The sequence below is a fragment of the Plasmodium falciparum genome, assembly GCF_000002765.6.
Source record: "Plasmodium falciparum 3D7 genome assembly, chromosome: 8".
Taxonomy (NCBI): domain Eukaryota; phylum Apicomplexa; class Aconoidasida; order Haemosporida; family Plasmodiidae; genus Plasmodium; species Plasmodium falciparum.
The window spans coordinates 65,026-77,500 of record NC_004329.3 but is presented as its reverse complement, the minus strand read 5'-3'; the positions used below and the strand labels follow the sequence as shown (position 1 = coordinate 77,500).

The 12,475-nt window shown below is 20.0% G+C and overlaps 1 protein-coding gene and 1 pseudogene across 1 annotated transcript, besides 1 other annotated feature; one reads left to right on the top strand and one right to left on the bottom strand.

The window, feature by feature from the left end:
- Positions 1–398: 398 nt before the first annotated feature.
- PF3D7_0800750 lies at positions 399–981 on the bottom strand (annotated as a pseudogene).
- Positions 399–981: a sequence feature (Plasmodium exported protein, unknown function, pseudogene).
- A 4,734-nt stretch (positions 982–5,715) lies between these two features.
- Positions 5,716–11,785, top strand: PF3D7_0800700 (surface-associated interspersed protein 8.3 (SURFIN 8.3); the record flags this gene model as incomplete). Its single annotated transcript, XM_024473151.1, has 3 exons — positions 5,716–6,508; positions 6,669–6,934; positions 7,067–11,785. 3 exons carry the CDS (start codon positions 5,716–5,718, stop codon positions 11,783–11,785), a joined length of 5,778 nt encoding a protein of 1,925 aa, XP_024329056.1.
- Between the last annotated feature and the right edge of the window lie 690 nt (positions 11,786–12,475).

The window sequence follows — 12,475 nt, the reverse complement described above, 5'->3', positions numbered from 1 at the left end:
AAGCACCTTGAAAAGAAAAAAAGAAAGACAATAAAAATTTATTATTTACACGAATGATTATTCTTATTTCATTTATTGTCCGAAAGATATAAAGTTTGTATATAAAATAAATAAGTATGTTTATATTTTTTTTTAATTTATTCGTTCTATTAATATTATGTTTTATATATTTCATTTTTTTTCTTTTTTTTTTTTTTTTTTTTTGAGATAAATATATATTGATATATCTTGAAGATTATTTGTACACAAAAGTTAAAATATAATCAAATGAACATAAAAACAAAACCAAAAAAAAGAAAAAAAAAGGAGAAAATATTAACACCAAAAAATAAATAAAATAAAAATAAAAAATAATAATAGTAATAAAAAAATACTACACATATATGTAATATATTTATTTATAAATTATTATTTAATAACTTTTGAGAATATTTCAAGTGTAATAAAAATACAAATAAAGGTACAATGAAATAACATATACCTATTGGTATATATGATTTAGTTACAAAATTTGAATGCATGGCACCAGAACCTCCTGTGAGTAATCCTATTAGAAGTATTATAAATACTGATAGTGGTATAGTTATGAATATTCTCATTACTAATCTTAGTAATCTGTTTATATGTTTAGGATACAAGCAGTCTAATAATTTTAATATTTTTTTTAAATATATTGTAATTTTTTTTTTTTTTTTTTTTGGGTCCATATAGTTGTGAATACGTTTATTCATATTCCTTGAAGATTTAATTTTTCATTTGGTTTGTATTATTATGTGAGTCATTTTTTAATAATTTGTTTAAAACTTGAACAATCAATTACAAATAAGTGTTGTACATATTATTTTTTTCTTTATTTATCCTTGTATCGCATTCTTTTTGAATGATTTTTTGTATGATGGTTTTATATTTTGAGTATATTTTTAAAATTCTATTGTTTTTGATTTGTCCTTTGCAATGTGTTTTTTAAAATGAACACAAAATATATAATCTTTATTCTAGAAAGAAAAAAAAAAAAAAAAAAAAAAAAAAAAAAAAAAAAAGTAGCATATAATATATATATATATATATAATATGCTTATGATGTGAAAATCAGAAAAAGAAAAAAAATATATTAAATTATTTATATATATGTGTATATATTTATATGATATATTTTGTTTATGAATGCGTGAAGGAAATACGACAATAACATATGTATATAATATATTCATTCAAATATTTTGTTTTTACTTATATCATGTATGTATATCTTTAAAGAACAAACTTTTTAATCGATTCAAAAGTAATTAATATATAAAATAATATAACCAAAAATTAATAAATGAAGACTACAAATCATATCTTTTAACATATATATAATATATATATATATATATATTACTTTATTTTACAACGACGTATAATAAGTATACAGAATTATAATATTAAAAGAAGGGAAATAATATTTACTATTATTTGTTTATAATAAAATGAATTATACAAACATATTTCTTACGTTTATTATGTTTTATTTTTTTTTTTTTTTAGTATTAATGTGAAAGTGAATTAATAAATATTTTTAGAATATGAATATTGAACAAGAATAAATAAGATTTATTATATTTTATATATTTATTATGTTAGCTCTAACATTTCCTTCTTGACAGTTCCTATAAATTAATTATGATGTGTTGTATATATGTTCTCTTTATAAATGTGTAAAAAAAAATATATAATAATGTGTATCACTAATATAGAAAAATAAAGGAGAAAATGATATATTTAAAATAATTAATTATGAATGTTAATATAAAATAACCATGTATTTTATATTACACACTAATATTATATATATGTATAAACGGTTGCATGTTAAAGATTAGTTTTTTTTTTTTTTTTTTTTAATATAATTAAATGGATTAAATGTGTGTTGTAAAAATACAACATTAAAAACATTCCTATATATATATATATATTTATATTTATATATTGTTTATTATTTTGCATGTTCTCATTAATACATATTTGATTATAACAATATTTCTTTTTATTTATAAAACACATTTTTATGAACCATAAGGTATGATCGATTGAGACATTTTAGGGGAGAGGGGGAGAAGAAAAAAAAAAAAAAAAAAAAAAAAGACTATATAAATACATTTTTGTATTAATATATAATAATGGTATAAAACACCCCAATATTTAAAACATTATTTTTAATTGATTAATGTTTTTCGGATATATAAGACAAAAATTCGATATGTATATAATATGACTTCGTTAATATTATAGTGGTTTCATTTTTTTTTTTTTTTTTTTTTTGTGGAAAGCTTAATATATGATTGGATAATATTATTTTTAATTAAGTGTAAAAAAAAATATTTAGGAGATCATTTTTTTTATCGATAATATAATTGTTATGTGAAAAGGAAATATATTTAGGTGTTACACATGCATACATACATACATACATATATAAATAAATGTAAATAAATAAATATATATATATATTTATATATTTATATATATAATATTAATTTAATATTTCCCTTAATATTAAAAGAAGCATATTCTCTATATTATTTTATACAAATATTATATTTTTTTTAAGAGGTATATAATATGTTATCCTGTATTTTATGATTATTATTTACCAATATGATATATGATTCATTTTTATGTATTAAAGGGGAGATATAATAATATGTGTACATATTAAAAAAGGAAAAAAAAAAAAAAAATAATAAATAAATGTACATATATATATATATATATATTTATTTATTTACTAAATAGTTACAATATCTCTATATAAAGCTATTTGTTAATGCACATGTTTAACAATTTAATAAAAAGAAATGAATATTTTTATATTGTTTCTTCTTTTTTATACATTAATATAGTAAGAATATAATTTTTATTTTATATATATATATAGGAATTCTTCGTATAATAGTGTTGAATGTTCATTTTATTTTAATTTTTTTCTTTAATATTTTAAATTGTAAGTATAAAAGAATTTATAAAAGGCTTAATTGTGTTTTGATACATTACAAATATTATAAGAAATTAATTATATATGTATAATAATATTTTATGTATAAAAATATATATATATATATATATATATATATTATGAATAAATGAATTGTTATTTTTTGGACGTGCTTTTTTTATAGAGGGGACATATAAGATGATTAAAATTTTTTTTTTTTCTTTATTTTTTTATTTTTTTTTTTTTTTTTGTGTGTGTGTATATATATATATATATGTTTATATATCTTATAATATACATATATATTTTAGAAAAATATTTTGAAAAAAAAAAAAAAATTAAATATATGAATATTATTTCTTTATATTTAAGAATTGAATTTTACATATATATAATATTTGTGTGATTTTTTTTTTTTTTTTTCATATGAGTAAATATATATATTGAAAATTATAATGACATATTTATATATATGTGAGAATATACTTTTTTTATGTGTAGTATATGCAGGATATTATTAAAAAGAAAAAAGGGAAAAAATACTTTATATTTTTGAATATATTAAAAAAAAAAAGAAAATATATAATAAGTTGTTTTTTAATTTGTGTTTTAGATAAAATTTGTTTGAAGCATTATGTTATTAAAGATAATAAATGTAATAATAATATATATATATATATATATATATATATATATATATGTATATATTTATTTATTTATTTATTTATTTATTCAATTTTTCAAATGGTTTTATAAATACTACATATTATGACACAAATATATACGATATTTTAAGTGATCCTTTTTTTACAAAAGATATAATTTTACAAAAAGAAAAAGGATTTTTTTATTTATTAAGATGAGAAAAATTTTAAGCATATGATAAAAATATGGAAATAAAATATACTGAAAAAATATTTAATAATTTATTAAATGATGAAATATATAAAAAATTCGAATTAAACTATTTTGTAAAAAAAAAAAAAAAATAATTGTGAATTTTTAACAATAAAAAAGATGAAAAAATATAAAATAAAACGATAAATAATATAAGAGGATAAAGATCAAAATATACATAATAAAATATATAAAATATGTTGGAAATTAATGTATAAAAAAAGAATGAAATTTCCTTTAATCAAAGTTAATGTATTTATATGTATCATAAAAAATTACGGGAAAAAAAAAAAAAAAAAAAAAAAAAAAAAACCCCATAATGGTAATATAAATATTGATTATATTTGTTTTTTAATTTTGAATAGGAAACACTATAAAATAATAGCCCATAATTCGCATATATATTCCTTTATGAAGCAAATAAAAATTATATGTATATAAAAAAGAAGTATATAATATATATATATATATATATATATATATATTTTACCTTTTTAAGAATTATTTACCAATATATTATATATATTTTTTTGTTGTTCTCTATGTTTTATTTATGCTTATAAAATACGTAAATAAAACTGATATTAAAAGGATGATAAAGATAAAAATAACTTATTATGTTTGTATAGGAAAAAAAAAAAGAAGAATATATACATAAATATGTATATATGTATGCTTCAATTTCTATTTAAAATGTATATGTATTTTTTATTTTTATCATTTTTGTAAAAAGAAGATAATATAGTATTCTCATTTATTTATTCATTCACTTTACTCTTCTAAATATATGTGTACACTTATTATTATCCATGTATAATAAAAAAAAATGGAACAGTAACAAAAGTGAAAGCATGAAAAATGATATAGCTGCGAAAAAAAAAAAAAAAATATATACAAATATATAAATATATATATTTAAAATGTGGTCTTCTTCCTTATGGATTTATTGAAAAAGGAAATAATATTACAATATATTAATTTTTTTTCTATATATTTTATCTTTAAACTGTACGTATTAATATGTAGAAATATAAAAAACGTCAAATATGGCCTACAAAATTAAATAAATTAAATGTATTCTCATATATTTTAAGAATATAGGATAATTGAATAAACATGGATTTATTTTAAATAAATATAAATAAATAAATTTATATATATATATATATATTATATATGTATTATAAAAAAAAATTTAATATAAAATTATCTCATAATATATATTCATTGGTTGTAATATAAATTAATATGAATATAAATTAAATTATACTATATGAAAAAACATAAAAAATTTTAAAATTTTAAAAATTATATAAATTCGTTCACATCTAGATGAATAAATAATTTTTAAAAATAATTTTCCTTAATGCACATCTTTTCATGATATTTTTATTAAGGATTAATAAAGAATGAAATATATTATTTATAGGAATATTTTTATATAGTGGTATTGATGAATATATTTTAACTTTGCTCCTTTTTTTTTTTTTTTTTTTTTTATGATACGTTCATTTATATTTTTATAAATATCAAATATATACAATTTTTTTTTAAAATTTAAAATATATATATACATATATATATATTTGTGATATTTAAAAATAATTCATAAATAAAGAAAAAATATAAAGTGCACTAAATAAATACACGTGTGCTTATATTATATTACTATTTATACATCAGGAATACATAGTACAACATCGTATTTTTTGAATATTTATATTATTCTTATATTGTATAAAATATAAAGTTCTTATTAGTTATGTATTAAATGTATAAATGTATAAATGTAGAAAAGAAAAAAAAAAAAAAAAAAAAGAACAATTTATATTATTATTAATTAAATGGCTGTTGAAATGAATACCCCAGTATCCAAAAAGGGGGTAAGCTCTACTGCATATTCCATATATTTTAGTGTTTTTTTGAAAAGGTTAAAAAGTTATGTTTCCGATAGAATTAGTCGTATAAAAAATGCAACTGATTATGAAAAACCATGTAGGGATTTAAACTATGAAATTGATGAAGTAAAAGATTTGTTTTGTACACGTTATTTATTAAATATTCCAAGATATGTTAGATTAGCATCATGGAATAAAAATATTGAAGATCATTTAAAAGCAACAATGGTTAGTGATTCAAATCAAAAATGTAAAAGAAGTTATCCTTTTTATCCAAGAATTCAAAGATATAGAAGAAAACTGTTGGCAGATTATTGTGAAGAAAGGGATAAAAGAAGGGATGTACTAAATTCAAGTAATGATAAAGACAAGTGTTTAGAATTTAACGAATGGGTAATTATGAGTGACAATGCAATTAATGATTCGTTTAATAATAAGATAACAGAAGGTGATAGAAATAAAGGAGCATATACTATTAGTAATAGATGTAGTTTGAGAAAACCACACCTTTTATTTCCACTATTAGAGTGTCATGAGGAAAAAAAAAAAGAGGAAGAACCTGAAAAGAAAAGTGACTCTGATGATGAAGATCTAAATAAACCTAAAATTCCGGAACAAGACCATAAAAATGTAATTCCTGGGATTATTGGATTTTCTAATTCTCCGTCATATGTTGGTTTTAACCCTGTTCATGCGGAATCTGGAATGTTTAGACATAGTTCTCCAGGTTTAACCTTTGGTATGTATAATAATTTGTATATTTAATATTTATAATTTAATTTTTTTTATATTTTTTTTTTTTTTATTAAATGTTATATATTAAATAAAAATGGTGAAATTATTATTTAATTATGTAAAGATAATATAGAACATATAAATTATTATTTATTTTTATTTAGATAAATTGAATATATTTTTTGATTCACCTATATTTGGGCATTCAAAAATTACAGGTACTGCAGAAGGTTTTGGAAATATTTTTAATATGCATATTGAACCTAAAGATGTTGCAATTCCATTTGATACTTCCCCCCCTGTTAGTATCCCAGCTTCTAACGTTACAGTTGGTAGTAATACTCCTGTGAAAATAACACCATATCTTATGTTTACTCCTGCAGTTTTGATAATAGTGTTCATTTCCATAATTCTGAATTTAATGAATAAAGTGAGTAATGAAAAGGAATCTAACATATATATATATATATATATATATGTATATTTAAAAAGAAAATTATATTTTTTATAATATATATTGACGTATCTTTTTTAATTAAATATATTTCTCTTTCTATTATAGAAAAAACCAATGATACCTGTGAAAATAAAAGAAAAAATTAAAGTGAAGAGCGCGGTTCCTTCTGCTGAACATATAAGAATAGAAGAATTAGAAAAGTTACGTGAAGAAATGAGAGAAAAAGAATTAGAAAAATTAAGAAAAAAAATACATGTTCCAAAAAAAGTTGAAATTATAGAGGAGCCTTATAAAATTAAATTGTTAGAAAGAAAGAAATGGTTATGGAAAACTATTATAGAAATACATATGTTAATTTTGGAAGAACAAAGAAAAGCAGAATGGGAATTTAATAAAGCAGATTTTTTACATATATGTATTGATGAATTTTCAAATCAGGAAAAAAAATCAGATATAAATGTAATAAGAAGTGATTTGTTATTTGATGAACCAGAAGTTATAGAAAATATACATATGATGAATAAGCAAAGCGATATATGGTATAGATGGGTTGAACGAAATGCACATATGTTAGAAAAATGGAAAGAAGAAAAATGGTTTTTAAGATTAAAAGAGAGTTGGAGAGATGAAGAAGAAGAATATATGAAAAGAGCTTATAAAGAATTATTAATTAGTTTAAGAGGTGATAAATATTATATGTCTCAAAGGCAAAAAATTATTTGGAGAAAATGGATTGCAAAACATACAATTAGAGTCAGAGAATTTGTTATAGATAAATGGTTTAATCAATTATTTGAAGAGCTAGAAAAGGAAGGAATCATATCTGATGAGGCCATAAGAAATTTTTTATCTCAACATAAAGAAGCATATGATGAAGAAAAAATCGAAGCATTTATAAAATATAAAAAGAAGTTGTTGGTGGTTATATTATGGATAAAAATATATATGTCAGTATTGGAGGAATATGTAAAGGAAGAAGATATAGAAAGTGAAAAATTATTTATTGATACATCTTTGGAAGAATTAAAAAAGAAAAAAGAAATAGAAGAAGAAGTGATAGAAGATTTGAAAAAGGATATATATGAAATAGATGAAAAGAAAGAAATTGAAAAGTATAAAGGAGAAGATTGGTTTAAGCAAATGCAACAAGATTGGATTAGGAGAGATTATAAATTTGTTTCGTCATATAATTTAGAAAGTGACGATGAAAAGGAGTTTCATGAATTTGTTAAAAAACCGACAATGGAAATACAGAAAGATTTATTAAAAGAGCAATGGAAAAATATAGAATTGAAATGGATTGAGGAAGATAATTATGATGCATATTTGTTAGAAGATAAATTGTTAAAAAAAACGGAATATATAAAACCTAGAGATAAAATGAAACATAGAATAATTAAAGAGGATGATATTTATAGTGAACAATTAAAAGTTTTTGATGAAATAGAAAAAAGGAGCATTTATTTGTCGAGTAAAAGGGTATTGAAATGGAAAACCATCATTGAAATACATTTGGAGGTATTACATGATTGTAAAAAGGAAGAGTGGGATAATAATAAAGGGGACTTTTTAAATATATGTATAGAAGAATTGGTAAAGGGACAAAATGAAGATAAAAAAAATAAGGAAAATTATAATTATATAACAAATGAAAGTGATAATTACGATATAGTGGAATATACCAAATCATTTTGTAATACGTGGACAGATAGACACAATTATATGTTAGAAAAATGGAATAAAGAAAATTGGTTTGTTCAATTGAAAAATGATTGGAAGAAAGAACAAAATGAATACATGAGAAAGACATACAAAGAATTATTAATTAGTCTTAAGGGTGACAAATATAATATGTCTCAGAGACAAAAAATAATTTGGAAAAAATGGATTGCAAAACATCCTAACAAAATGAATGAAGAAATTATAAATATATGGTCAAATCAGTTATCGGATGAGATAGATAAAAACGGTATTATTAGTGACGAAGCTATAAAAAATTTTTTATCTTTAGAAAAAGATATATCGGATAAGGATTTACTTAAATGTAGGAAGAAAAAATTAGAAGTAATTTTATGGGTAAAAATATATATGTCTGTTTTGGAAGAACAGAAAAATGAAGAATTAGAAAAAAGTAAGGAGTCCTTTTTAAATACATGTATAGATGAGTTAAAAAAGGAAGAATATTCTGAAGAAAATGAAAGAATGATAACAATAGTTGATGAAATGAAAAAGGGATTTCGTATATGTGATAAGGTGGAAGATTACAAAAAAAAAAAAAAATGGAAAAATGAAGAATGGTATAAGGATTTAAAGAAAGAATGGATAAAAGAAGAAGATAAATATAAAGATGCTATGGATATAATGGAAAAGGATGAAATATATGAAGATGATTTGTTGAATAAATCCATTGTGGAATTAGAAAAAAGTGTATCATTAAAACATTGGAAAGATATGTATATAAAATGGATTGATGAAGATAACGAGAGAGATTGGTTACGTATTGCAATAGATAAAAAAAATTTAAAAACAGACGAAATAAATGAAGATATAAATAGAATGATAGAATTAAATATGTTGGAAGATTATTCAAATGATTTGTATGATAAAAAAAAAATAAAATGGAAAACTATCATCGAAATACATATGGAAGTTTTGAATGACTGCAAAAATGATGAATGGGAAATGAATAAAGGAGACTTTTTAGATATATGCTTGGAAGAATTTGGAACTATGGAAAATAGGGAATATTCCCATATTATAAATAACATGTTAATGGTAGGAGAACTAGAATATAAACATTTAAATATGGATGTAATAGAAAGACAAAATGATTTGTGGAACAAATGGATAGAAGGACACAGATATATGTTAGAAAAATGGAAAAAGGAAAAATGGTTTATTGTATTGAAAGAGAATTGGAAAAATGAAGAGCATAAATATATGAGAAAGGCTTATTTAGAATTGTTGATGAGTTTAAGAGAGGATGTTAAAAACCCAATGTTACAAAGGCAAAAAATTATATGGAGAAAATGGATTGCAAAAAATTTATATCATATAGAATCAAATGTTATGAAAAAATGGTTTGATAAATTATTAGAAGAAATTCTAAGAAAAGGAGCCATTGAAGAAGATGAATGTATAAATTTAATAGAGATGGAAGAAAATGAAGAATATTTGGAAGAATTAAAAGAATATAGAAAGAAAAAATTAATATGTATCATATGGATAAAAATATATATGATGATAATTGAGGAACACAAAAAGGAGGAATATTTGGAAAGTAAAGAAATATTTTTGGATACATGTGTGGATGAGTTGAAAGAGCAAGAAATTTTGGAGGGTAACGAATTATATATGGATGATATGAAAAAAAGTATCCTATTAAGTGATCAAAAAGAAGAAATAGAAAAATTAAAAATGAAAAATTGGTATAAAGATTTGAAGAAAGAATGGATGAGTGAGGAAGATAGATATTTCAGATCAATAATAAATGAAGAAAACGATGAAGAATATAAAAACATGATAAGCAGGCCATTAAGAGATATTGAGAAAAAAATATCAAAAAAGCATTGGGATGATATACAATTAAAATGGATAGATGAAGATAACGAAAGGGATTGGTTAAAAATTGCAAGGAATGAAAATGATGAAGATAATTACGCTTATGAGTATGTAAGGAATAGGAGGAAAAAATACATGGATGTTTATAGTGGATATTATAAAAGGAATAGAAGAAAAAGTGGAGATAAAATAAGTGGAAATGAAATAAGTGGAAATGAAATAAGTGGAAATGAAATAAGTGGAAATAAAATAAGTGGAAAGATAAATAAAATAAATACAGAAAAGGAAATATTGAATTATGATATTATTAAAGAGGATAACAACAATAATGATTATATGAATAATTATATGTATTATAATGATATGGAGAATACTTATGAACAAGGAAGTGACTATAGAAGAAAGGATGAATATTTTGATATTTGCTTTGATTTGTTGAAAAAAGGAAATATGTATTATACAAATTTATGGATAGAAAATAAAAAAATGGATGATTCATATGAATATTTAGATAAGGTGTTAAATAAAATGTTGGAGAAACATAAATTTTTGTTATATAATGTGAAAGAAAGAAATAAGGAATTAATTGATGAATGGGAAAGAGAGGAATGGTTTATTAATTTGTGGAATGATTGGAATGAAGAAAGAAATAATCATATGAAAAGTATAATGCCATATAAATACAATATTACAAATTTTGTTGAAGAAGAAAAAAAAATATGGAAAGAATGGATATCAAAAATTATAAATAGTGTTGAGGAATGGGAACATGAATACTGGTTTAATGATTTATTAGAAAGATATGAAATGTATGCAATTGATTTTAGTGATGAAATATATAGTATAGAATTAGAAAATTATTTGAAAGATAAAATATTAAAAATAGCGTTGCTAATGGATATATTTATGGCAATATTAGATACAAGTTTTTATGAAGAAAGTGAGGAGAATAATGAATATTTTACAAAATCTGAAATGGAACATATGGAGTATGATAAGATATATGATTTGAATGATGAAGAGGAAAAAATAAAAATAAGAAAATGGTTTGAAAAATGTATAACCGAAACACAAAATGGAGAGATAGCAAAAAAGAATAAAATGCGAAAAGGATCATTTCAAAAAGAATTAGAGGAAAAAGGAATTATGAGTGAAAACTTAGAAGGTGAAACTTCTGTATATAATAAACAAATGATAAAACAAAAAATGAATATATTAAAAGAAAGTTATAGTAGAAATGAGGGCAATAAATCCACATTATGAAGGAATAATAATAAATGTAAAGAAAAGCATACTGATTAATTATAAATATATTTTTTACGTATAGTACAAAGTTTTATGATACATAAGATACTATATATAAATTAAAATATGGATTTGTTTTTTTTTTTGTGTGAGGCTTTTTAACATAATATATTTTATTAATGTGTCAACAGACATATACTTGTCAATTTGTTTATATATATATATATATATATATATATATATATTTGTATATTTATTTATTATATATATATTTTTTATTACTTAATAATTTTATTTTCAAACGTTTTACCCTCTTTAATGTTCTTGTAAACATGTTCATATTGTTCATTCTTAATATATATTTAATAATTGTATACAACATTTATACAATCTTTTGATTTTATTTTTATAAATTTATTTAAAATAAACTTCTTTTTAATTATGATTTAATTTTTTTTTTTCTTTCAAATGAGTATATTTATTGTTTAATTATATATATATATATATATATATATAAGGAAAATAATTTATTTTCCACAAATTATTGTAGGAATAATGAACAAATTTTTTTTAATTTAAAAAAAAAGAAAAAAAAAAAAAATATATATATATATATATATTTTTTTTTTTAATGATGAAATATGAATAATTGTATTAACATTTTTGAATGTTTATAAAAAGAAAAAAAAAAATATAGTATGTTGGAAA